Raw genomic sequence first — 27,172 nt, forward strand, 5'->3', positions numbered from 1 at the left:
CTATGGTTTGGCAAACCTAAATAACAAGAAGAGGCTTTTTTCGAATTTGGTAAAAGATATTTATAAATACACTTAATACTGGTAGGAACCTCCTGGTTACACCAGCCCACAGGGGATTATTGTGTCCGTCGTGCAGGGAGGGGCTGGGTGGGGAGAGGAGGGTGGGGAGGGGCTGGGTGGGGAGGGGCTGGGTGGGGAGGGTGGGGAGGGGCTGGATGGGGAAGGTGGGGCTGGGTGGGGGGTGGGAGGGAGGGATGGGGCTGGGTGGGGAGGGGCTGGTCACCCCGTGGTGCCCTTATATCAACGTTTAACCTACTCACACCGGCTTGTGCCTGCCCTCACAGTCGGCCATATTTGCGGAATACACCACGCCGCTGTTGACCCTGGCCATTGACCGAGCAACCCAACGTTCCTACCAGCTCCCTCCGCAGGAATGTGTTATTTCAAGAGCCGGCAATGCATGTGAATACAAGACGTTGGTCGTTAATAAATGACGTCACGCAGCAGCAGTCCTTAGATAGCCGCATGCGGATCCGGAGCCGCAGGTTTGCCGACCCCTGGTCTAGACACTCTTTTACAAACACCCTGAGTGGCCCACACTGGACGTACACAATCGAGTAAGACGATAGTACCGACACTCATCTACTTACGAACATTCGATTTACGAACTTTTAGAGATACGAACAAACCTGCCCGTATGTCCAGTTGCCTTCTGACCGAGAATCGTAAGTTCAACCGCCGCACAAAATATGGCGGTGGTGGCACATCTGGAGAACATGAAGAACCAGTGGCATCTACATCTGCAGAACATGAAGAACCAATGGGCATCTACATCTGTAGGAGATTATACAACTTTTAAATCCATTCCCCGTGTTTACTGTACATGTCGTACAACATGTTTGGAATCGACGGGAGTAAAGTTGGACTTACGAATAGACATTTGGAACCTAACTCGTTCGTAAGTAGAGGAGTCCCTTACCAGGTTCGAGCGGGTCAAGAGTGGTACAGAGAGTTGGCTGTCATCGGCACAGAAACGGTGACTGATATAAAAAAAAGCTTAAATAATGTGACCGACCGGATCAGAGATAGATTGAAAAAAGGACCCGATCAGCACCATGAGGATCGCCATGACAGGCTCTTGGGGAATAGTACGACCATACTTCACCACGTTGATCAGTGCGGGTTGGCGATGGTGGGAAGCAGAGACGTGCGCGGGTTTTATAGACCTCGACCAAATCACCAGGAACACGGCCGATCTCGGAAGTTAAGCCTGGGGTTGTGTCTTGACGGTGCTTGAATGGGGCCGCCACCGTGCATCTAAAGCACGTGTTGGAGAATTGTATCCATAGGCTCTCACGACCGGGGTTTACGGTTCGTGATGGGTTTATTTTGAGTTGGACCTCTGTGCAAGAGAGCATAGTTTTTATTAACGCCTGTATTTATGTCCTGTGTTGAACTTCTTTAGCAGTGCACGTAGCCAATCGTGATAATTAATCGGAGGTGTGGGGGCGGGACAACAAACTATGGGTCTCTGTGTGAGTCTTATGTACGTGTGTATGTTGAACTTATTTCGCACCGTACATAGCCAGCCGTGCTTATCGGAGGTGCGGGAGGAATGGCAGCAAGCTCATGATGCTGGTTGTATTCTCCATCGAAACGTCGCTTGTGAAACGTGACTAACGTCTGCTCGCACTTTCAACATTCGCACCTCCGATTAGCACGCTTGGCTACGTACGGTACGAAAGGAGTTCAACAAACAGTGCAATAAACATTCCTCCTCCAGTTTTGCTGACGAACCAAATCTAATCGGCGGTGGAAGGGCGTAGCGAAAAAAATGATACACAATCTCTATATATAAGGGAAATGCGTGATTATGTGTCTGTTCAAAATGTTTAGCATACTTCCCGACATGCAACAAACTTGAAATTTGCCATTTTAGTACTTTCCGGACTGTACATCATGCAAACATTATAAAAATAGACTTTTGTATTTTTTTGGGGGGGGGGGCTCAATAATGAATATTTTTTTGCACGGCAAATGAGCTGTGACGTCACATCTGTCATGTGACCCGCGCATGTGGAAGCGTAACGCATCCCCCCCAACCCTCCGCGTAGGCCGTGTATCCCATGTGGCTAGCTCCCATGCTGTACACAATGTAAAACGTATAACATTTTACTTTGGTATTTTTTTTGGGGGGGGGGGGGGGGCGAAATGACCATGCAGTGTGTGGCGAGAATCGATATCTGGTGAACGTTTGGGGTATCGATTAAACGGGAATAGACCGATTCTAAAGAAATCTACAACCTTCGATTCCTTTGCGCGATCTAAAGAATCGAATCTTGGCGCGCGAGCTAAAGTTTTTTTTTCCACCGCGCGTTGGGTTTTATTTTAATTTTTATTCATGAGGTAATGATCAAAGTTTTTTTTTTTCATTTGTATATGTCATCTTTTAAAGTTTGAGAAGTTTTTCAACATTTTTTCCCCCGGGCACCGCCGGGTGCTTCCCGCTAGTACATTATACACTACACGATGGTCCAAGCTGAAAGAAACGAATGTGGAATCAGGTTTCAGTTTCATTTCATTTATCTGGTATAGCTCTGTGAGCCATTCGTGGTTGGAGCGGGTGGGGGGGCACCGCATGGCAAAGCGGTAGTCACCAGAAGGCAGTGCTGCAAAACAATCGTTGCTACAAGGGACGCATTCGGGCAGTTAGACTGTTAGGGTGCCATGTCCTGGCTGAGTCTGGACGCTGACAATATCCACACGGACACAAGGGCCTCCAAAAATCGCCCCGTGCACGTGTGCATTTTGAACTTCTTTCGCACCGTACGTCGCTAATCGTGCTCACCGGAGGTGGCCTCGCTCCCTGCCCACCACCTACCCTCGACATCCCCCCGTACCTTGTTCACCCCAACTGACAATTCCAAAATCATTCGCCGCATCTCCCATAATACCATAATTTTTCTACCCCAAAAAATTGCGAGGCGGGGGGGGGTCTTAGAAATATGTGAAAATGTTGGCGATGTATGTACGTATGTTAAACTTCTTTCGCACCGTACGTAGCCAACCGTGCCAATCAGAGGTTGCGGGGGGGGGGGGCGAAGGAAATCTAAGACCACCCGGGAGACCCTTGCTGATTTGTCACTCGTCAACCTCTTGAGAACTGTTGCCAGTCGCCTCGGCTGATCTGTCCACCGACTGCATCTGCAACTTGACCGAGTTCTTGGGCTGCAGGGAATCTCTGGATCGAAGGGAGCTGTTCGAGGAGCTCCGTCGGGATCGCCTGGGTGCGGGAAGGTGCGTGCGCGTGTGTGATGTGTGCGTGTGTGATGTGTGCGTGTGTGAGCGTGATGTGTGCGTGTGTGAGCGTGTGGGCGCGTGTGTGTGTGTTTGTGTGCGGATGGATGATGGAGGGTTCGGGATGAACAGACGGATACACGGGGAGAGGGAATGACAGTTTGTTGGGGTTATGGTGGCGGGGATGGGTGGGAAAGTGACATCGAAAACACAGATTGAGCAGTTTAACACGTAGGCTTTCGCGACCAGTATTATTCATAATAAAGGTTTCTGGGTTAGATCGCGTTATTTGTAAATGTGTCGCAACCCTCCCCACCCCCACCTCCGCCTCTGATCTCGAATCCTGATGGGGGTTCAACAATGATGACGTCATCGCGCACTATTTAAGACCGGAAGCAGGTGGATGGCTTCACTATTCTGGCAAATTGCCCGAAGATGCTGGATGTAATTTCCAGTGAAACATCGTACTCGAATTGTAAATGTTGTGGATCCACTCTTCAACACACTGGTGGGGTAAAGTAGTGAACTATTTGTCTTTTGTCAACGTGACACATTTTTTACTGATTGTGGTGGAGGCTTGTAACCAGTGGCGGCTCGTCAATAGAGGGCGCAGGGGCGCCGCCCCCATCAATATTCCAGAAATATACATATACAAAATTTATATAAAAATACATAAATAAAATATTTTTTTCATACGATGTGCCGGCTGGTAGTAAGAAAAGCATCAGCATTTAATAAAAACTGGCTTTAATCGGTCAACTATTTTCTATGTTTTTCAATGTGTTTTATGCGGGGCGCCGGACAAATGGATGTCTATGTGAGACTTTACATTTTCGGACAGCATGTGACCTGAAGCTGGTCTCTAATTGGTTTCTTAAAGATTCTCCTCGGGGCGCAAGTCGTTGCGTCCCTGGCCAATCAGAATTGGATACATGTTATTTTATCCAATCTGATTGGTTCTCGTCACCTGTCATTCAAATTTACGCTGTAGGCCACTACTGCGAGTGCGAAGGCGACACCACTTTGACACTTGCTAGGCTGATCAAATTTTTTGTGTAAACAATGGCAGCAGTTCATCCAAATTCTGTAATTTATTTACAAAAAAACCCTTTCACAAGGCTTTCGCTGGAAGAAATAAAAAAGATAAAGGATCTCGGACCGGACCAACCCGATTTACAAATCCAGCAGCAGGCCAGTGACAGAGGACGAAGCTACACACGAAGCTTCACCCGCGCTTGTTATGAGAAACGGAGGTGGCTGGCTGGATGTGATGTTAGCAATTCTCTTTTTTGTTTTCCCTGTCTTTTATTTCAAAGTGTCGGCACTGAAGTTTTGTGGACAACGACGGGGGTAAGAGACCTCAAACATCTCTCTGACAAATGCAAACGTCATGAAAGTAGCCGCAGCCATATTGATAATTGCATGAAACTAACGTTTTTATGTTCAAGTAGGAAACATGCTTTTTGGTACTTTGGTCTGAAATGTATATAAAAGAGAAACATTTATGTTCAAGTAGGAAACATGCTTTTTGGTACTTTGGTCTGAAATGTATATAAAAGAGAAACATTTATGTTCAAGTAGGAAACATGCTTTTTGGTACTTCTTTTGGTCTGAAATGTAAATAAAGATTATCAAAATTTATATTCAAGTAGTCAAAATGGCTTTTGGTACTGCTTTATATTTATTTGCCCCCCTCAATAAAATTTAAAAAATGCGCCCCCCCAAAAATAAATATCACCAGCCGCCACTGCTTGTAACACATTTATAAATAACGCGATCTAACCCAAAAACCTTTATTATGAACAGATTAAGCAATCAAGTATAAACACACGCAACTTCTGTGATGTCTAGATTTAAAACGCATGTGTTTAGAACTGCTGTTTGTGTTTAGTTTGTTGTCCTACCCCACACCTTCGATTAGCACGGTTGGCTACGCACGGTGCGAAAGTAGCTCAACATACATACATACATGTCTCCAGGACACTTAGGCCCGACCGCTCTTAACATTGACCACACTTTTCATTCGAGTGTGCCAGTCGAGACGTGTGGTATGTGTATGTCTGTGCAAGAGCCAATGCGCAGCCTGTTCTGTGAATCCTCCACTGGGGAGGCTCACTCGGGATTGAACATGGCTATTTTTGTTTGGGGGCGCTACGGTGGCGAGATGTTAACTATCTCGCCTGGTATACAGGAGGTCGTGGGTTCGATCCTGACCCTGAGTCTGTGTGTGTCTCTCTCTGTCCGTGGTCACATGGATTTTTCTCCGGGTCCTCCGATTTTTCCCTCCACATTTATAAACATGCGTTTAGAGTATTTGGCTGCTATACATTTCCAAGTGTTAAACCACCTCGTTGAGCTATCATTTGTGATTGCCAGGTCGCTCCTGAAAAAGAGTTACATAGCTCAGTGGGCCTTACCTGGTAAAATAGCAAAATATTTCACCACGCTGGTCAGTGCGGGGAGTTTAGACACGGGAGCACAGAAGTGCAGTACAGCAATTGATGTTGGTGCAATGCCCAATGCTGTCCACCACGCAGCCATGCAACCTATCACCACCTGATTGGGCTAAGTGGTCGTCCATCCAAGCGCTATCCAGGCTCTACCCTGCTTAGCTTCTGGGCTTCTGACAAGGCCGGGTGCTTTCCGAGAGAGCGAGTTGGATAGGCATACCCCTGCAAAGCATGTTTAAAGGAATACAATTATGAAGATCTTGAAGAATAGACGCCAGATTAAAATTTGCTGAACATCAGAAATATCTTATCAGACGTAATTTATTGTTGCTCATGGGCCACATTTAACTTCCACTCTTAAGCCAGCGGCCGCATTTCCCACATCGCTTTCTTGCTGCCTGCTGCTCGTATTTTACGCCACTGCGTCGAATATCCCTTATTGAGCGATTGAAGTTCGTGGTCTGTGCAGAAAATTTTGTTTTTCAATAAAAAAATATTTTCCACGAATCTAGCGCCGGATGTGCTGTATCAAAGATCTGAGCATGGTCAGTGTCACGGTGACACTGCTCCAGCTCTAGAGAGAGCATGGGCAACGTGATATTCATCCGACTGGTAACCAAGCTCCGCAAACCACATCCACAAAACCGCAGGTTGAAGACGCAGAACTTAAAATGTGTTGCCTGCCAGCTTCCCTTCTTCGTGCTCAGCGGCAGTCTTTATAATTGCGGAGCACTCAACGCGAACTTTAATCGTCTATTTTTCTCTCTGATGTTTTTATTTTTATATATTCGGGGTGGACCGCATGTTGGTTGGTTGTGAAGTCCGACGATTTTAGTTCCTCAAGAATCTTCCAGCCCATGGACCAAAATGTTGGATGCCGTAGCGAACAACACTCACTACAACCTGAACAATATGTTTAAAGTTTTACCAGGTAAGGCCCCACTCAGCTATAGAGCTATTTTTCATAAGCGACTTGGCCACAAAGGATCTCAATGAAGTGGCTTATCACTTGGAAATGTATAGCGGCCAAATACTCTCAACTGCGTGATATTGATTTAAAACGTGGAGAAAAATCCACGCGACCACGGGGAGAGAAACACGCAAACTCCAGGAGGATCTCGTCTATCGCGATGGTATATTTATATTGCTATCGTGCCTTAGTTGGGCTCACTGAGCTTTTGGCAATTTCACCGAAATCTGGGGATTCTGGACCAGTTTAGTTCAAGAGCCCCAAAAGTGATCACATCGGTCACGGCATTGGAGAGAAGGGGCGCAGCAGGCCTTCCCGTAAACATACAGACCTTCAGTCAATCCACTGCTCCACGAGGGGCCTATACGTGGGTTCCCGTAAAATGTCAAATGAAAAGCAGCGCTGGCGAGGCTGGAACCAGTGCAAATATATGTAGGAACTGCAGGTGCCTCGTGCGGAAGAGCTCCGAAGTGATGATGGCACGAGGCCATGACAGGTGGAGGCTTTGGGTTGCCCAATGTGTTAGTGGCACTTGATGATCGAAGTACTCACGGGGCTGACGCTAGGAGGGTGTTCGCAGGGTGGTGCGGGGGGCCCTTCAGTGCCGGATGATTCTAGTAGCAAAAGTGGCTACATATGCTACGGGCCTCGCACTTTCAAGGGCCCCGCGCTAAATGCTTTCAAGATGTCAATTCCGGTTCAGTGATTCTGCACTTGCTCTATTACTATAGCACTATACTGCCTTCAAATTTTATGAATGATTGGGTGTTTAAGGTTAGCGATTTGTCGTATTATCTGGCTGTATAGCAAATGAAAAAAATTACAACTACTTTACTATGCAAGTTAGAAATGTATGTGTTTGAATATTTAATGTGTTTTTTTTATTTAGGGCTACAGGCCCCGCACTAGCTTAATCCGGCACTGGGGTCCTTCCCCACTAAATGTCCCTTGGGCTCCACCCAACATCACTTCGCAGTGAATCGACATTATGGTGTCCCCCCCACCTCCACCCCTACACAACGCAAATCTACTGGCCCCTGATATCTGAGAGGAGCTGGAGTCGGGCCTGAGTACCAAGCAAGTACTTACCTATTGATGGCATCCGTAACCTTCTGGCGAAACTTCTCGCCGACGAAGAAGTAGATGAGCGGGTCGAGGCAGCTGTTGAAGGCGGTGAAGCAGACGGTGGCTACCACCGACTTCTGCAGGTAGAGCTTCGTGTCGCAGCTGCTGTGGCGGCTGACCAGGTGGTGCAGCAGCAGCGTGCGCTGCACGTGGTACGGGATGAAGCAGACCACGAAGACCGTCAGTACCAGCACGATCATGCGCACCGCGCGCTTCCGCACGTTCGAGTCCCTGCGCTGGCCTTCCGGGGTCTTCATCAGCGTCCGGGCGATGGCCGCGTAGCAGACGATGATGATCACGAACGGGATGAGGACTCCGACCACCAGGGCGAAGTAGTTCATGGCAAAAATCATTTTCAGGCTGCTGCCCGTGCTCTCGAAGCACAAAGTCCTCCCGCTCGATGTGACGTGCTGGCCGCTGAGAAGGAATGGGGAGGTGACCAGGGTCACGAAGACCCAGATGGACACGCAGGCGATGACTGCGCGCCTCGCCGTGACGGCCTTGAGCGAGCGCACGGGGTGAACCACGGCCAGGTAGCGCGTCACGCTGAGGCCGGTGAGGAAGAAGATGCTGCTATACAGGTTGGCGTAGAAGGCGAACGAACTGATGCGGCACATCACGTCCCCGAATGGCCAGTCGCCGTCGCGCACGTAGTAGACGACGCGCAGCGGCAGCGTCAGCACGAAGAACATGTCGGCGAGGGCCAGGTTGATGAGGTAGATGGTGCTGGCACTCTTGGTCCGCGTGAGGCACAGGAAGACGTAGAGCGCGATGGTGTTGCCCATCATCCCGATGATGCAGACGATGCCGTAGACAGCCGAGTAGATGGGGTACTTGTAGGAGTCGTCCATTGAGCAGGGACCGGTCCCATTGCGAGCTGCGCTGGAGTTCATCGTCACGATGCCTCTGCTTCTCTACCAGTTATAGAGCTGAACAAACAATGCGGTGATGGGTTATCGATGGGCTGTACAGAGGTGTAGCGTGACTCTCACCCACGTTGCACACATCTGTCACGCTAATTCACCATCACACTCCACCTTATTCCTCCTTCACAACCCCTGCAACATCACAGGGCTCCACTCCCAGCCCCTGCCCCTCCATCCCTTTGGTCACCTCCCTCACTGACAGTCGCTCCACCCCACCCATTGCTCCCCCTCTGCCCCTTTGTGTACCACCATCGGCTTGCGTAGTAAACTGCCCTGGAAAGGGCGTTAGATAAATCCGAATAGAATGGAATACAGCAAGTGGTTCTTAACCTGGTGTGTACCACGCACCAAACTGGGGGTGCGAGATTGCCCTTTCTGGGGGGTAGCGAGACATGGCCAGATTTTTTTTAAAGCAGGTAAATCATTGAAACACAAATTAAGCACTGGCATGTAAGTAAAACTACTTTGTTTCATCAACCCTAATGTATTTCGGTTTTAAGCTTTCGTGACTGCAGGGATTCATCTTCTTGGTTCTTTCAGACGCTGTCTCCCCGACAGACCTGGTCTTCACCTGAGGATGGCTGCTTGCGTTGTGGCCGAAACGTCGTGAGAATTATTTTATTATGTTTTATTTTTATTATTTTATTACTTCCCTTCTACGTGACTTTACCGAAAGAACCAAGAAAATGAACCCTAATGTATTTATTAACATTTTTTTTACAATTGAGAACCAAAGGGGTGCAAGGTTGCAGTAAAGCATAAGAACCACTGCTCTCGACTGTATGTTACATTCATTGGCTTCCCATTCCAATCTCAAATCTCGTTTAAGATCGCGCCCTCTGTTTACAAATTCGGCACGGACTGATCCGCCGCCTTTCTTTCGCCTCTAATTTCTCCCGATGCCCGCTCCCTACCGAGCCCTTTCCTTGATCCGTCTTGCTCTAGAGGGGCTCACTTCACCCAAAGTTAAACGCCAGACGGTGTGGGTGGACGAGCACTCACATTTGCGTATCCCAAGGTCTAAGAGTGGTGACATCAGAGAGCGAGATCAGGGTTAGGATTTGAGTTTATTTAGATTCCATTTCTATGGCTCCCTCTCTTGAACGGAGACCCCTTGGGTGCGTGAGCTCAACAACAACAACGTGAACATTATTGTGTGTGTGAATATTGTGTGTGTACACTCTGTGTTGGCACAGGTTCGCAGCGCAGCGTGTTCCCGCGTGCACGTGCACCCATCATCATCATCACAATCCATCTTCACCCATCATGATTACCATTCATCACCAACACCCATCATCAACACTCCGGTAATAAATAATGTTCAATAAATGTTCTCATGGAACATTCTTAATCGAAAATTAAATTAAATGTAATTGAGGATTCATGCTTTGCCTATAAACAGGTTAATAGGCCTCAAGCCTTAGGCCTAACGGTTAAACTTGAATTTGGTTACCCAACTAAGGTGTTTAATTACTTAACAATTACAGAGATCATTAGATGGCAGATCTTTAGTAACCCCTACATGTTTTAGTGCATTTTAAACTAATTTGAGGATTAATTCTCACGCTGCAGGCTTCGTCTAATGACAGGTTATTAGGCCTTATGGCCTAAAGATTTAAACTTTAATTTGGTTCCCGATCTAAGGTATTTAATAACTTAACCATTTTACAGAGGTCCTTCGATGCGAAATTATCAGTCACCTCTTAATCTATAAGTATTTTTAAACTAAATTGTGGATCAATTATCTTGCCACAGGCTTCGCCTAGTACCGGATTAGTAGGCCTACATGTTTAAACTTTCATTTGTTTACCCACTGAAGGTGTTTAATAACGTAACAATTTTACCGAGATCCATAAAATTGCAGATTATAAGTCACCCTTTAATCTATAAGTAATTTGTTAAATGTAATTTGAGGATTAATTATCTGTCATGTTATCATGGTTCTAGCTGTTCATGAATGTTGCAGAGGTGAAGGTGCAGTCCTGCAATTGCCTCATGCCGACACGAGAGGAAGCTCTCGAAAGCCTGACGAGATCTTCCTCAAATCACTACTGTGTTGGCGTATAGCACATAATATGCTCTCGGCCTTCATGGGGTAAACCATCAATGTGGCATGATTACACTCAACTTGGATATAAAGGAACAAGATATTATGACTCTTCAATAACAGCTCATAAGATCTGTGGCTTTCACATGCAGTATTTTTTATAGAGGGTCATTCATGCGAATAGCAATCCCATAACGCAGTGTACGGCTGAGCTGCTGCTACCTGGGTCTACCTAAGCTGCTGCTTCCTGCGTTCTGCCTGAGCTGCTGCTCCTTGGGCCTGCCTTAACTGCTGCTGCCTGGTTTGCTCAGAAACGCTCCTCGTCAGCAAGGAGCCGAAGCTTCTGCAGGAAGCCCTCGACCATCTTGATCCACTTATTGAGGTTTTTACCCTTCATTTGCTTGATCAGGTGATTGCTCTGTTCGCGAATATGCTTCTTGAGAGAAAAAAGAGTGAAGTGTTAGGTCACATCCACGCTAGCGTAGAGAAATTGCAACGCACAAAAGTGTGCTTACAAACAGCAAGAACCGCCACCACAAACTCAAGCACACGGGCGAGAAGCCGTACATGTGCGACGAGTGCGGCAAGACATTTCTCGCGCTCGGCCTACCTGTACGTTTTCACTAGTGTGTTGAACTGTTGTGGACCTTTGTTATTTTAAAGATGGCTGTTCTGCTGGGTATCCTACTGCTGTCCCTCCCGGCCATATCTAGTGCCAAACTCAATTCAACCACTGGCAGCCCTCGTTATTTCTCGTCCGTACTTGATGCTCCATTTGTCACTACACATGCTAGTGAAACAGCTTATAGCCACTTCTACACTCCATCATTGTATCCTTTTAAACCCTATCTCTTACTTCCCCAGCATTCCTTCCTAACTTCATTCTGCTCTTAAAAATGTCGCCATCTGTAAGCTGCTGCTATTCGTCCAAAGTTCGCCGCTCTTCATCCTTTCACAGAAAATACTTGTGCAAACTATTAATTCTACTTTTCTTATTTCTGGGAGGTATTGAGCTTCACCCTGGCCCAAATGTAAAGAACTCATTTAATTCTGTAGATTTTTCTAGGAGAAAATGTGTTGGCGTTCTACACGTCAACATCAGAGGGCTTGTGATTAAATTAAGTTAACTAAAACTAGAAGTGGCGTATCTGGACCCGGACATTTTCTGCCTTACAGAAACATTTCTCACTCCATCCGTCAATGACTTGCAGATTACGATTGACAGCTACAACCTTTTTCGGCTTGACCGAGGGTCTAAAGGAGGTGGAATTGCCATATATGTTCGTAGTACTATTGCATGTTCATCAGCTCATTCCTTGTTAAAAATATTGCTTTGAACGTCTGACTCTCAGAATCACTCTCCATAAAAATCAACAGATATTGGTAGTGTGCTGCTATAGACTACCTAGTGGTAAGGATGTTGAAGCTGGGACTGCACTGAGGGAGCTTCTTGGGGGCCTCCCTAAAGGTGAAATAATTTTAATGGGTGATCTGAATTTGAATTGGCTAAGCCCACTGGCCGTGGCCACAAATTTTGCAGATGAATTTAACCTATTTCAATTAATAAATGTCCCCACAAGACCCAACCTAAAAAATCTGGGACAGTCATCTCTGCTTGATGTCCTATTGACTAATGCCCCTCACAATTTTCCACTTACTGGTGTTCTGGGTAATAATCTTAGTGATCACTCCTTCATATTTGTGGTGAGATCGTCAGCCAGACCCAAAGCCCCCCCTAAATTGGTTGATAAGCACTCCATGAGACACTTCAGCATACAGGCATTTACTAATGATGTGCTTCACTCGGATATTGACAAGGTCTGTGATATCCCCAACCTGACTACTGCTGGGAGACCTTCAGGTATACGTTTCCCCAAATCATTAACAAATTCTCCGTTGGTTAGATTTAAAATTAAAGACAACCGCCCACCATGGTTTGATTACAAAACTCATGAAAACTAGGGACAAGGCTTGGGCATCTGCTCAGAAAAGTAATTTGGCCAAAGACTGGTGAGAATACAGGATTTTAAGGAATAGATGCGTCAAAAAAATACGGTGTGCAAAAATGCTTACTTTTCCTCCACTCTCCTGGAATCACATGGCAATGGAGTGACTCATGCTGCCAGCTATGGCTGCAAAGTTTGGTCGGACATATGTATATCGTTTATTGTTAAATTTGAATCACAGTTCCTATGATCACTGTTACATTGTTTTATAGCTTTATTTTGGTGATTTCGAAGACGTTTTGGTTTAGCCATATTTGTTTGTTGTAGTACAGAGACTGATAACTTTACTCTAAAATGTCTTATGGTTGTTATTGTTTTACTTGCATCCCACTGTGATTTTTGCACACAGCGTTGAAAAACGGTGCTTTTTCTGGAAGACTTGCTGTTTTTTCTTTAAATTTTCTGTTGCGCGTAGTCATTTTAAGATGTTCCTTGTTCATGCTTTTTGTTTGTCGTGGTTGCACCCGATTGAAGAGCCGCATGGCTCACAGGGCTATACCTAATAAATGGAACAAACTGGAATGCACTCCCACTGCATAATTACGCAGTGGGAGTGCAACAGATAGATTCACTGCCATTGTTTAAATCCCAGTAAACAATATAAGAAAATAACATTTGTAATCACCTCATTGGTATTGGCTTAACGGGTCATTGTCGATTTCTACTTTCTGACATGTCTACCTACGTGACTTTACCGAAATAACTAAGAGTATGAATCCTTGCAGTCACGAAAGCTTCAAATCTAGAATGTCTACCCAACCCCGCACCTTGTCGGAGTAAGGATACATTATACATGTCGCGGGCTTAATAAACACAGCTGTGGGAGACAATCTATGTGCGTGCGGCAATGGAATGGGCGCAGAGTGGCTTTGTGCTTTGGAATTATGAAGAAAAAACAGTTATGCACGCTAGTTTCCACAATAATAAGTTTATTGGACATGCAGTGGCTGGATAATTTGGTCGGATTGGTTCTGCATGCAGAGAGCTAATCATAGTCTCCACAGGTGTGGGGTGATTGAACCTCAAAGATGATGGGTCTTATCAATCAATGGGCTGGGAGCGGTGAATAGCCAGGGGAGGCATGCACGGGAGACACAAGTCCGCTCAGGGAGGAGGAATCACTGGGACAGAGGGTCCAGCAACTGGAACTCCGTAGCGCTACGCTCCAGGAGGACAACGACAAGCAGAGAGGCTTTGGGATTTTAGGAAGAATCAGTCAAGGAGACGGTAAATAAACCTTTAGACCCACTATAAAAGTTGAGGGTATCTATGTAGCGGGATAGCCTAATATGGTTCCCCTTTCAACCCCCCCCCCCTTGTTTTCTGGGAGCCTGGTGGGGGAGCCAACTGAGGGGCAGAGGCAAGCAGCAAGCATGGGGAGTGCAAGGGCGCGGCCCAGAGTCACCCAAGTGCCTGCCTTGGGTGTCTTGCTCCAGCGTTTCCTGGGAGGAAACCGGGCACCAGTCTCCTGCGACCATAGCGTTGCGCAAATACTTACAGCCTTGTGTGACCATAGCATCGCGCTAGAACTAACAGCCTTGTGTGACAAAGGCGGCCGGGCGTGGTGTTGGCCAGCCACCCTCTCGTGAGCTGTGCCGGCCTTCATAGGTGCTCGCTAATAGCATTTCCCCCAACAGTCTGTTAAAGCGACACGGGAGATCTTTGATTTTCTTTGACGTCAGGAGCTGTTAGAGCTACGCTGCGTTACAAACCTACCGAGCAGAGTTATATTCCCGTACACGGCCACCACCAGTGGCGATTATCTGAACCGTTCCTGGGTCTCCCCTAGGTGGACTTAGCCTCAAATAGCTGGTACTGCGTATAAACATCGCCACTCGGGAGGCAATGCGGTCAGGCGTGGTGCTGGCCACCCACCCTCTTGTGTGCCGTGCCGGCCTTCATTAGGTGCTACTCACGAATAGCACTTGCCCCACAAGTCTGTCATGACTATATGGGGGGGAGGGGGGGTCTGTGTGCAGGTGAAAGTGAGTGTGTGCGTTAACAGCTCTGACGATTATCCTCTAGGACCATAGGTCGACTTAGCCTCATGCGTACCTGGTGCGGTGTGTAAATGCCATTGGGGAGACAAAAGCGGCCGGGCGTAGTGTTGGCTACTCACCTCCTTGCGTGCAGTTCCGGCCTTCGGATTTTGCTGCTCTCTAACAGCACTTGCCACCAGCAGTCTGTTCGGACAATACGGGGATGTTTGTCTTTGTGTGTGCGTGTGAAATTGTAGAAGTTTACTGATAAGTAGCGGTCTATTCCTCATAAAATCCTCGCGCAAGTTCCACGGGTTCTTGCTAGTCCGGACTAGCCAGGGGAGGGGTGGAGGTTGTGAGCACTATTAAAAGTGAACTCGAACCACCACCAACCTCTCGGCACCGAATCTCGGAGCGCGGTTCTAACCCTAGCACCTCACCCAACAATGGCGGAGCCAGGATTTTCAGGTAGGGGGGGCAACCCCTCCAGCAATGACAAATGATAGAGGCGTTGTTAGTGAGTAAGGACTTGTCCCTTGCATTTTATTCGACGCGTGTGCAGCGATGGCGCAGCCATCGATCGAGGGTCGAATTCGAACCGCGTTGTGTGATCGGCATCGCGCTCGCTGAAGGTGTTGATGCCTTCAGGGAAGTCGTGTACTGTATACGCAACTGCGCACAATTCTGAGTCACTTATAACTGCTTTTCCGTTACTTATTGCCAATTATGGACTCAGACTAGTGTCCTATCATCTCATAAGAGTCCATGGCATGTAATAATATGCTACACAGTGGCAGTGGGGGTCGCAAAATGCCGATGTATTACTAATAGCCCCAGTGATCCGATCGAAATTAGGGATTTCGATGGGATCATTGGGGGGGCACGTGCCACCCCACCCCCCACTGGCTCCGCCAGTCACCCAACACGTCGTGGTTTTTAAATAAATTGACTCGTGAATGGAGGGAAAGGGTGGTCTGGAGGACTTCCCTCGCATGGGCCCTGACGTCTGTCTCCCAAGCCTCCGGTAACAATACATTATCGACAAAAACATGTTCTTCCATATTATTTACTCTTGAGATGTGGGTTTTTTTGTTGTTACGCTTGGCTTGGTTTATGTGATTTTAGTTTTTTCAGAGGCTGTTGTATGCTGCCCAGTTTGCTTTGAGCGTGACAGATGAGCTGTTTTTTTGGAATCGTCACCTCCCTTGTTTTTGGCGCGTTACAACTTTAACCGCGTTGTGAAAGCTTCCCAGCCTTTGTTAAGCTCGTCCATTTGCCAAAGTAGTTTCTAGTTTTGTTGAAAATTCCCCTGTTGTATTGCAAAAATGGCTCTCCCAAATGTATCATTTTTTTTCAGCAAAGCATTGCATCACAAACCGGTGTTTATCTCTGAGCAGCAGTCGTCCTTTATCGACAAAAAAGGCCCGGATTGAGTATCAAGACTTGCGATTAATTTGTAATTTGTGGCCAATTTATTTAGAGGTTTACAGAGTTGTTGTATTTATTATCGAGCCAGGACGTAATTATATATGTTGAACTTTCACACATTATGTAGCCAACCGTGCTAATCGGATTTGCGGGGGGTAAGGACCACAAACTTAACACAAAGCAGTTCTAAAGATAATACTTTTTTTATCGAAAAAGAACCCATTTCTTCCAGAGAGTGTCCTTGCATATAAACATCTGGCAGTTCACCACCTTTGTTTTTAAGTGAGCCTGGCTCTGCTGATGAGAAGCCGAATATCAAAACCGGTGCAGGGTTTTCATGCGTTGGACCGACAAGGCTGTGGCTAATCGAATGAGTAAACATACACTTGTGTTTGTTTTTACGTGGAAGGACAAATAAGGGAAGAAGGCGAATTATATGCATTTATTATTTATTGCGTTCCTTTACCAAGATTCCTGATATCTACGTAGGGGCTGTAAATCCATGGACGTTAACCAAACCGCAATGAAAGGAGGAGTGTATTGTTTGAGATTTTAAAGCTTTTTTTAAGAACCATTGTAAGCAACATCATACCGAGACCACGTTACGAACAAATACATTCTGGCCTCAATTTGTTTGGAAGCCTGGCTTGAGTCAACCTGAGCTGAGCTCTGTGTCCCGCGAGTCGCGTTCAAACTTGCGTCCGTTTTGGGGGATGGGGGCGGGAATTGTGAGCGTTACGAGTTGTTTGATCTCGACGGGGCCTGTTAAGCGTGACACGTAGCTGAGGGCCCCATCGATGTCCCAATCTGGCCCTACTTCCAACCGGTGCCAGGGCTCTGCGGTGGCGAGCGGCAGTGCAGCGTCTCGCGCCCTGCGCTACGAACCCGGCGACCCGAGTTGGATCGCCGCTCGCGGCCAACACCACCCGGGTGACGATTATCTGAACCGGTCCAGGGCCTCCGCTAGGCCGACTCGGGTCTCAAATAAGTACCTGGTGCGGTGTGTAGTAAACATCGCCATCTAGGGAGACCAAAGGCGACCGGGTGTGATGTTGGCAACCCACCCTCTCGTGTGCCACGCGGGCCTTCATAGGTGCTCCCTAACAGCACTTGCCCCGACAGACTGATGGAGGCTATACGGGGGGACGGAGGGGACGGGTCTTTGTATTTGTTTTGGTTCTGGTGCAAGAACAACGAGGGAGGGAAGTTTCTGTTCCCGAGGCAGTTCTTGATGCAACTTGCCCATTGCGACAACCGACGCCTCTTCCCCATGACGCAATTGCCAAAGATCGGAATGTTGCCGATTCTGGAAAGTCTTCCACGATTCGTGTAACTCATGAAAATGATGCCCTCCGCGTGAGAGCCAAGAAGCCGGAGGACTATTATAATTTGCGTGTGTGTACACACATCAGTTGCGTAACTATAGCGTGGGGGCTGGGGGTGCCTTGCCCCCACACCCCCTCCCCCGGTGGCCACAGCTACGAGTCGGGGTCCGCTTGACAACCACCGTGAGATCTGATCATGTCGTTACGTCACTGGTACATGTGCAGAAATACCCAGAAATTATTGGTCTTCCAGCGTGGCTGTTGTTGAAATCGTGGCCTCGGAGACTCCTAAAAACGTTGGTTCCCCCTATACCAGCGGTTCTTAAAACTTTATTGCAACCTTGCACCCCCTTTGGTTCTCGATCATAAATACATCGGTTTGGTGAAACAAAGTACTGCAGTTGTACTTGCGTGCCCATGCTTAATGTGTGTTTCGATTATTTACCTTCTTAAAAATTTTGGCCATGTCTTGCACCCCCAGAAAAGGCACGCCAGGTTAAGCACCACTGCTCTATTCCATTCAGCCCTTCGTTTGGCACTGGACACCCCATGCAGAACGCGCCACTGTGATCTGGACTTAAACGTAAACTTGGCTCTGCTTGATGTATACATGGGACCTTTTTGCCAAAAGGTCCCATTTTTGTAGTTGCTCACCCCGAGCTATGAATGCTCTGATGGTGGCATTGTCCTTGTACCGTTCACCTTTTGGCGTTCTCTGGTCTGACACTGGTGGGACTGGGCCCTAAAGAAGGCTGTCTCTGGTGTAGATAAATCAGTTTCAAAGACAATGCTCGTATATTATTGCAAACAAACATGCTCTGATTTTTCACCACAAGCACGTGTGGTTAATGCAGACTTGATTCCTTGCAAAAGGTTTCTAATTTGTTTGAACATCTTAACACCTGTTTTATTGCCAGAGAGGGTAAAACCTATTATTTTTCAATACTTAATGTATGTCCGTTGAACTTATTTCGCGCTGGTGCGGAGCCAACCGAGACGGTGTCACTCATCCTCATCTCTGACCTGCATTTCCCTCCCCCACACTGAAATCTTCATCACCTTGCCTCTTTAATTGAAGCTCCTCTCTCCATCTCCCTCCAATGTTAACCCAGAGGCTGCGATGAGGAATCGGGAATCATCTGGCGTTGCCATCCCCTCCTCTGCCTTTTGGAACGAGCTCTCTTTCGTGGTTTCGGCTTAAATCTCTGCTCCCCCTGTCCGTGGCCCTTGCTAATTCCTCTTTTTTGTTTTAAAACGTACGATTTTTCGTCTCTTGCACGCGTGGCTAGCCAACCCCCGCGCGAGGTGATGGCTGGGTTCGTGTGTTAGCTGCTGCCTGCGTGGGTTTGCGGTGGTGTAGCGGTTAGCGCGATGCGCTATGAACCCGGTGACCCGAGTTCGATTCCAGCTCACGGCCAACACCGGTGACGATTATCTGAACCGGTCCTGGGCCTCCTCCCCTAGGTCGACTCTGCCTCAAGTGAGTTCCTGGTGCGGCGTGTAAACATCTCCACTGGGGAGACAAAGGTGATCGGGCATGGTGCTGGCCACCCACCCCCTCGTGTACTGTGCCGGCCTTCATAGGTGCTCGCTAACAGCACTTGCCCCAACAGTCTGTGAAGGCTACACGGGGGGATTTTTGTCTTGCTGCTGCCAGTGTTTCTTGAATGGTGCATGGCCCTGAATGTTTTTCCTCAGAAGGTTGTTGCTTCTAAGTGCCTGCGACGTTCTAATATATTCGCTGTTGCAACTTCCTCTTTTTCTCACCAAGGTCCTCCGCGTCTTTCATTCTTGCGAAACGGCTCACGGCTGAATGTTTCCTAGCCCCTCGCTCCCCCGTCAGTTGGTCGCGTGGTGGTGGGGTAAAGGTGTGGGCACTTCTGCCAATTCTAAGACGTCTAGCCACCGTGGAAGAGTAGGCCGAAATACAACTTTTGAGGGGGGGGGAGGGGGGGCTCTGTCAACCTTCCTCTGGTGGAGGCCCTTCTGCTGACGGGGGTGTGCGCGAGCATTTGTAGGGCTGCGCCTTAACCTTTGTTCAGAAATGTTCCACGTGCACAGCGGTGGTGGAGGATACAGGGGTGATCGTTTTTCTTTGAGCGACTACAGCGACGGCCGAACAGGACGTTCAGATGTCTCCCTAGCAGGGCCCGCAGATTATTAACCTTGGCATAATCTAATAACAACAACAACACGATGACTACGACGAAACTAACAACAGCGAGGCGCGTGTCGCCCCGAGTACAAACAGGGACCCCCCTTGCCACCGACAGAAGCGACTGAACGCGCTGAAATATTGAACGACACGTTCCCGATATTACCCCCGATATGTCTACGTCGTTTCGCAAAAAACGTCGTCGCGTTGGTAATAATATTACCACGACCTGATTTGCGTTGCCTTCAACCGCTCCCCCCCACACCCCACACCCCACACTTACGTCGCTGACAGCGTCGTCCGATCTCTCTCGATACCCGTCGCCTCGAAGCCTTCGCCTCCACCACCCACCAACTACCCTGCAAATCGCTTCGATTTTACGTCGTTTTCGATATTCGTCGTATTACTGTGGTCCCCTCTGTGCTGCTGAGATGCCCGCGGTGACGGAGATGCGCTGAACCGCTTTGCGAGCCACGTACCGTGTTCCTCCTCGTGCGCCGTGGGGGTCTCGTGCGTGGGTGGCCGAGTGGCGGCTGAAATGAAGCTTGAGGATCGACTATGTTCAACCCCCCCCCCACACCGGGCTCGGGATTTGGAGGAAGGGCGGTGGTAGTGGTGGTTGGTGGTGGTGGCTAAAGTAGCGGTCCCGTTGCTCGTGAGACGTTGCCCACCCATCCCCACCACCCCCACCGAGAGAACAGAGGGCACGACACGCAGAGGTCCCACCCCGCCCTTGCGTGACAGGCAGCGGCAACGCAGCGTCGCCGTTTTCATGGAAAGATTCCCACCCGCGCGGCCTGTGACATGCGCGATGTTGTTGGGGGGGGGGGGGGGGAGGGGGGTGGTGTTCTGCTCGGTGCCACTGGTTCGCCGTGGCTCTTGGCGAGAGATGCACCCGGGGTGTTGGAGCCATTATCTGCCAAGGTTACTAATGCTGCCGCGCTAATGATGGCATTAGTCGCCGTGGCAATCTTTCGAGTTATTGATTTTCACCTTCGCGTGTTCGCGACTCGCTCGACCAGAGTGAGCGTTTCGTCTCATCCACCGCCGTGCTCAGCCAACCAACGCTACATTACACCACCCCCTCTCTCTCTAGTGAATAAAAGGCTTTACCCTTCCTGGCAATGAAACCAAGTGTTAAGATGTTAAAGCACCAATTATAGATACCTGTTGCAAGACATAAAGTCTGAAGTAAGCACACACACGCTTGTGGCATAAACCAGTGTGTGGGCTGGCAGGACTGTCGCTCAACTGCCTGGGAACGCCTGGGGTTCCCCAGGAAGAGCTAGAGTCTGTGTATAGTGTATTGTGTAGTGTAGTGTATCGTGTAGTGTATCGTGTAGTGTATAGTAGTGTGTAGTGTGGGGAGCGGTAGTGTCGTGGTTAACGCGCTGCGCTATGAACCCGGCGACCAGGGTTTGATCCCCGCTCACGGCCAACACCAGTGACGATTGACTGAAACGGTCATGGGCCTCCCCTAGGTCGACTCAGCCACAAATAAGTACCTGGTGCGGTGTAAACATCGCCTCTGGGGAGACAAAGGCGGTCGGGCGTGGTGCTGGCTACCCACCCTCTCGTGTAGCGTTCCGGCCTTCATAGGTGCTCGTTAACAGCACTTGGCCCTACAGTCTGATAAGACTATACGGGGAATCTTTGTCGTAGTCATGTATAGCTTAGTAGTGCTAGAGTCTGTCGCCAGAGCTAAGGAAGGTGTGGACCGCCACGACTCAACACGCTGCCTCCCGCAACCCTCAACAGGACAAGCGGACTGAGAAACGAACGAAGTTGCGGCAAAACTCACACACAGACATGCTCTGCTGCTTTTGGTGTTAAAAGCAAAAAAACACTAATGTAGACTGTAGCCTGGTTCTAAATCGGAGTGAGTGTACTGGCAGTCTGTCATGTAGACTGTAGCAATGGTTATTAATTACATTGCTACAGTCTACATTATAGACTGCCAGTACGCTCACCGAGGTTAAGAACCAGGCTTCAGTCTACATTACAGACTGCCAGTACACTCACCCAGCTTAATAACCAGGCTACAGTCTACATTAGTTTTTTTTAATTATTTTTATTCACTTTATTTTTTTTCTATCGACGTGACTCTACCGAAAGAACCAAAGAATATAAATTCCTGCAGTCACGAAAGTTTTAAGTCAAAAGTTTAATTCATAATTTTCATACTGACCACAAGGGTCCAGAGGCGTAGCTAGGATATTTTGCGCCCGGGGACGAACTATAAAATTGGCGCCCCCCCCCCCCCCCCCCGTTTATTCACATTTTCCTATTACATCGAATAAGGAATAACAATTTAAATGTTAATGAAACATTGTATTTAAAGAAGCAAATTTATAGATATTATATTACATGGCTCACTCAGTCACTGTCGTAGACTGGTTGACATAGTCTACAAAAAATTAAGTTTTCTTGATTTCACTGTCGCAAACTGGTCAATCACGTAATCAAAATCTGTTTTTTCCAATGTTTCTCTTTCAACGATAAGAAGAGCAAGATCGCTGAGACGATCTTGTCCCATTGAAGCACGCAAATTCGACAAAATAAGTTTCAATTTGCTGAACGACCGCTCACAGCTTGCAATTGAAACTGCTATTGTTATTAAAATTTGCAGTGAAATTCGCAAATTCGGAAATATTTCGTCTCCATAAAACACAATAAAACCAAGAAGATTCCAAAGGAGTTTCTGGTAAAACTTAATTCCGGTTACTGAAAAGCATTTTGCAATCTCCAATTTCTGTGAAAAGTTCGTGGCCATTGATGTCGGTGTCATAGAAATTTCCAAATCTGTGCAATTTCGACGAATTGCATCGACATCTGTGTTGGATAGAAGAGTTTTGACGTCCAGCAGAAATCCCAATTTTGTGTTCAGGTCTTTTAGTCGTAAAAACCGTGTTGACATCTCCTGTTGAAGTCGATAAAATACGCTCTTCATAACGCGCACAATTTCTACTTCTACTGAAAGTCCTGCATCTCTTGCCAGTTCTCCTGGCATCTTCCGACGTCGCCTAATTCTTCTGTCCACATCGATCCCTCAGGCTGTGCATCTTGTTTTGGCGTTTTCTACAGCAACCTGGCTCAAATCATCACGAAGCTAGACAAATTAATGCTCCAAAGATTCAAGATCAGCTGCTGCTTCCTTGAAATTCATAGTAGGATCCTGTAAGCGCTTCTGAACACGATCAATTTTTCCAAGAATGACATTCCAGAAATGTAATAAAACTATGAAGTTAAAATTTAATACGCATGCCTGTAACTGTTCTGCATCACTTCTGGTTTCAGGCGTCATAGTTACGTCCTCCGATAATTTGTCTAGCAGCCCTAATGTATTTATCAACAAATATCATAAAACATATCTCTTGTTGTTCAAGTAGGTCGCCGCTTTGGACGCTACCGCCTATAAGCTTATACTGTTGGTCGTACGCGGCCATGTAACGGCATAGACTTACCCGCCGAGGTTGACGCTCGTCCGGTGGCTTGTAGTCGTGGCGCGGTGGTCTAGCTAACACAGTAACACTCTCACTTAGTGTCCGCCAGCGAGCATGGCTCGGCTCTTAGGTCAGTTCAAATATAAGGTATGAGCGACGTACACGTATAAGTGAGCCTTGTAGTAAATGCTGCTAAATGAAGGCCACGCTATGTTAACGTGCGTGGGCTGCTCCGGCTGCTGCAGCCGCCTGGAACGTGGTGGTGTCACTAATAAGAACGAAAAATAGGCCGTCGTAGTTTCCGCCACCAAAAAACAGGCCAGTGACTAAGGCTGAAAGACTGCGCCTGACTATTGTTTGGGACGTTTTTCCATGTAAGTTCTTAATAGGCGCGCGTAACCAAAATGTAATTACATGACATGTAGGCTGTGTGTGGCGGGATATATAAACTTTTAGGTTGAGGTGTAGATTTGTGCAGTAGTTTCCGGCTGCCGCGCCCGCCGCAATAAGTTATAATGTCACGTTGTAAGCCTAATTTTGGCGCCCCTTTACCTTGGCGCCCGGGGACACATGTACCCCCCTGCCCCCCCTAGCTACGCCCTCTGCAAGGGTCTCGTAGAGACATTTCTCTCTGTGCTTCTCACCTCGCACTGCCCCGCCGTAGAATTCTCTCCCATCGTCTTTTCCCCCCCCCGAGTTCATTTATTTATTGCATGTTTTCCCCCACTCAACTATGTTCTACGGATACAACCCTTGAGATGATCGTCAGTTTTTTTTTCTTCAAGCGGGTGTCAATCGACACATACACAGGAAACACAAGCAATGACACGTGTGCATTCAAACTCTATATTGCTTATTACAGCTCGTACATTCAACATCGGACACATTAGCATCGTTTCGCTGTGGTCACGACATATATACGGGAGTGACAACCCCCTCTTGAACGTACGGCGTTGAATTTAACCGAGCCAAAGCAGGATGGTGGGATTTTGTCGTCGTATAGAGACGTCATTATTGGCAAACTTACCGATCGGATCTGGAAATGCTCGTCCTCCGCTTGGGCGCAGATAACCGGAGTTCCACGGCACTCTAATTATAATAAACCTACGCAGCTGCTGACTCGGCGCTGAAGCCCTCGGATCGTGTGCTACTGTGTGTTTTAGGAGTTCCTCAATCGGCGCAAACACCGTTTTATCTAACCTTGGCGAACGAGGAACTCTTACAAAAAAAATGCAAATACATTTTTGTCCAAATTGTTACTGGGCGTCGGGGCGGGGGGGGGAGAGATCTGTCGCGTGCAAATTCGAACAGAGATTGGCGAGCGTCGGAGTCCCTTTTAATGCCAGCCCGGGTCTGTGGTGCGCGTGCACGCGCGCGTGGTCACCATGCGCGTGCACGCGCGTGGTCGCCAGGCGCACGGCGGGGACGAGCGCGCGTTTTGTTTCGGAGAGCGGAAGGACGAACACCACGACGCCGCCTCGAATTAACAACAAAATTGGGCATCGGTTTTATTTTTTTGTACGACGCATCACTCCGAACGGCAGATTCAACGGCCGTTTTTTTGCACTTCTGCAGCCGTCTGGAACGCTCTTCCTTCATATATTAGGAATCCACTGGAGCAATGCACTTTTAAATAATCTCGAATTGCCAAACTAAATTTTTTTTAAACTGCTTCTTGTGTTTAGTTTGTCCAACCCCCCCCCGCACTGCCGATTAGCAAGCTTGGTGACGTACGATGCTAAATAGGTTATGCATACATACGTGGACAGTTGTAGCAGTTGGACACATGCGTAATATGCCAACTTTTACCCACGATAGTCTGTATACGCAGGTTTTTGCTGTGATATGGTTCCCGCACTGCACTCTGAACCTGGCACACGCCGAGTTCAATTCCCGGCCACGGCACAGATCAATGGTGAGTGAATTTTGCGTAAATCATGGTTCGCTCACCCACCCAACCCACCCCCACTTCACCAACCCGGACTAACCAGTAGTGGTGAAGTATGGTCAAACAGTTCGCGCGACCTTCACGATGTAGGGTCACCTTCATAGGTTGATTGATAAAGGCCTGTATAATATTATTATGCGGGTCTTGTAAAGAACCGGAATCGTTGACAGGCCCCCATTGGAAACAATCAGGAGGCTGGAGGCTGCTTCAAGAACGTCGACTGTCGGACGTGAAATAGCTCGTCGCGTTGAGGAAAAGGAAGCGATTGCGAGGTGCGATTGCAACAGTGGCTCCAAACGAGTAACGGCCTAAAACTCTCCAAAGTGGTGCCTCGTCCACCACGAGAAGCGAATAAAATCCCATCCCCCCCCCCCACCGCGTGGTGCAAGCGCGCTTACCTCGTGAGAAGGAAGCACTGCGGATCGTTCGGCTTGCGTCTTTGCGATGTGCCGTGTGTGTGTGCGCGCATGCATCGAAGCAGTACAACGACACTGCTTGATTTATGGCGCAAGCGGCGAGGAGGAAGCACGTGGTAGAACGTCTTTAATAAATAAATAAACATCGCCAAGTGGGCCCCTGCAACGCTTGCAAAAAAAATGCAGCATTAATGCGCGGATGGTAAGTCAAAGGTGCAGCCCTGCAATTGCTCGCACAGGGGCCGTCCATAAATGACATCACGCGATTTTTGACGATTTTTTACCCCCCCACCCCTTCGTCACACAGCGTCACAAAAAGTCAGACCCCCCCCTCAAATATGACGTCACAAAGCTCTGCGCCCCCCCCCCCAAAAAAAAAACATGCTTCAAATCGCTTTAAACAATTGTTATTGTAGTGCGTATTTAATGTGGCGCTGCACTCTGATGTTGTAGGAGAAAATATTTATTAAAAAGTACATTTAATTAAGTAGAACGTGTTGTCTATCCCCAACCAACCAATCCTAAATAACCAAGAAAAATGGACACCTGGACAAACTATATACACAAGCTCTTTGGCACCGCGAGAACACCTGCAGAAAAAGACCAACAGAAGTCGAAAGAAGCTCTACACATTTTAATATCAGAAGTAGAACATGCAATCAAAACAGCTAAGCCAGGCAAAGCGTGCGGGCCCGACACAATCCATGTAGAATTACTCAAACTATTAGACAGTAACAACATACGACAACTGACTAATTGGTACAATCAAATATACAATGGCAATAAAATTCCATCCGACTGGCTACAATCCATCTTTGTGGCCATACCAAAGAAAGCAACAAGCCAGAAATGCGAAGACTACAGACTGATAAGCTTGATGAGCCACGTGCTGAAAGTCTTCCTGAAGGTGATCCAACAGCGCATACGCTCCACATGCGAAAATGCATTGAAGAACACACAGTTTTGCTTCTGCAAAGGATTAGGCACAAGAGAAGCAATCTTCTGTCTACAGATACTACTACAGCGATGCTACGAACATCAGAAAGAAGTGTACATCTGCTTCATAGATTACGAGAAAGCCTTTGACTCAGTAGACCACGACCGACTAGCAGCTCTATTAAAACAACTGGGACTAGATACAAACGACATCAACTTCATCATTGCTCTTTATTGGAAGCAAACAGCCTAACTCCGATATGACAACGAATTGACAGACCCAACTCCAATACAAAAAGGTGTACGACAAGGCTGCCCACTGTCACCGAGTCTTTTCAACATCTACTCGGAGCAGATTTTTGATCGAACACTAGCAGATAAAAACGTTTGTATTAAAGTCAATGGACAATACATCAACAACATCAGGTATGCCGACGACACTGCACTGCTGGCCGATTCGGAACAAGACCTACAACAAATCTTGGACGAGGTTGCCACAGAGAGTCAAATATGGGGCTTACGAATTAACAAAAAGAAAACAAAGGTTATGAAGGTCAGCCGAACTACAAGCGAAATAACAATCAAGCTGGGCAGCGAAAAATTGGAACAAGTACACCGATTTAAATACCTTGGTGTAATCATTGACGATCAGTTGAACCATGAAGTCGAAATCAAGAGCAGAATTGAACAAGCAAGGCAAGCATTTATTAAATGGAAAACA

General features: G+C 47.7%; 1 protein-coding gene across 5 annotated transcripts; it reads right to left on the reverse strand.

The window, feature by feature from the left end:
• Positions 1 to 243: 243 nt before the first annotated feature.
• Positions 244 to 25,650, reverse strand: LOC133357544 (cysteinyl leukotriene receptor 1-like). Of its 5 annotated transcripts, none has more exons than XM_061575519.1 (4): positions 25,498 to 25,650; positions 14,941 to 15,004; positions 7,807 to 8,771; positions 244 to 3,283 (listed from the first exon to the last, which is right to left on the reverse strand). In XM_061575519.1, exons 3-4 carry the CDS (start codon positions 8,733 to 8,735, stop codon positions 3,142 to 3,144), a joined length of 1,071 nt encoding a protein of 356 aa, XP_061431503.1. In that variant the 5' UTR covers positions 8,736 to 8,771; positions 14,941 to 15,004; positions 25,498 to 25,650; the 3' UTR covers positions 244 to 3,141. The 5 variants fall into 5 exon arrangements, with proteins under 5 accessions (XP_061431503.1, XP_061431504.1, XP_061431502.1 ...); XM_061575520.1 differs by lacking the exon at positions 25,498 to 25,650 and adding an exon at positions 24,179 to 24,296; XM_061575518.1 differs by lacking the exon at positions 25,498 to 25,650 and adding an exon at positions 20,188 to 20,321.
• Positions 25,651 to 27,172: the final 1,522 nt, after the last annotated feature.

Source organism: Lethenteron reissneri, chromosome 58, assembly GCF_015708825.2.
Source record: "Lethenteron reissneri isolate LAM-NWPU_2019-01 chromosome 58, ASM1570882v1, whole genome shotgun sequence".
Lineage (NCBI taxonomy): Eukaryota > Metazoa > Chordata > Hyperoartia > Petromyzontiformes > Petromyzontidae > Lethenteron > Lethenteron reissneri.

Coding starts and splice junctions, on each gene's coding strand:
- LOC133357544 (XM_061575519.1), bottom strand. CDS start 8,735: ATGAACTCCAGCGCAGCTCGCAATGGGACCGGTCCCTGCTCAATGGAC. Junction 3,284..7,806: donor GTTACGGATGCCATCAATAG/GTAAGTACTTGC, acceptor TCCCGCACCCAG/GCGATCCCGACGGAGCTCCT.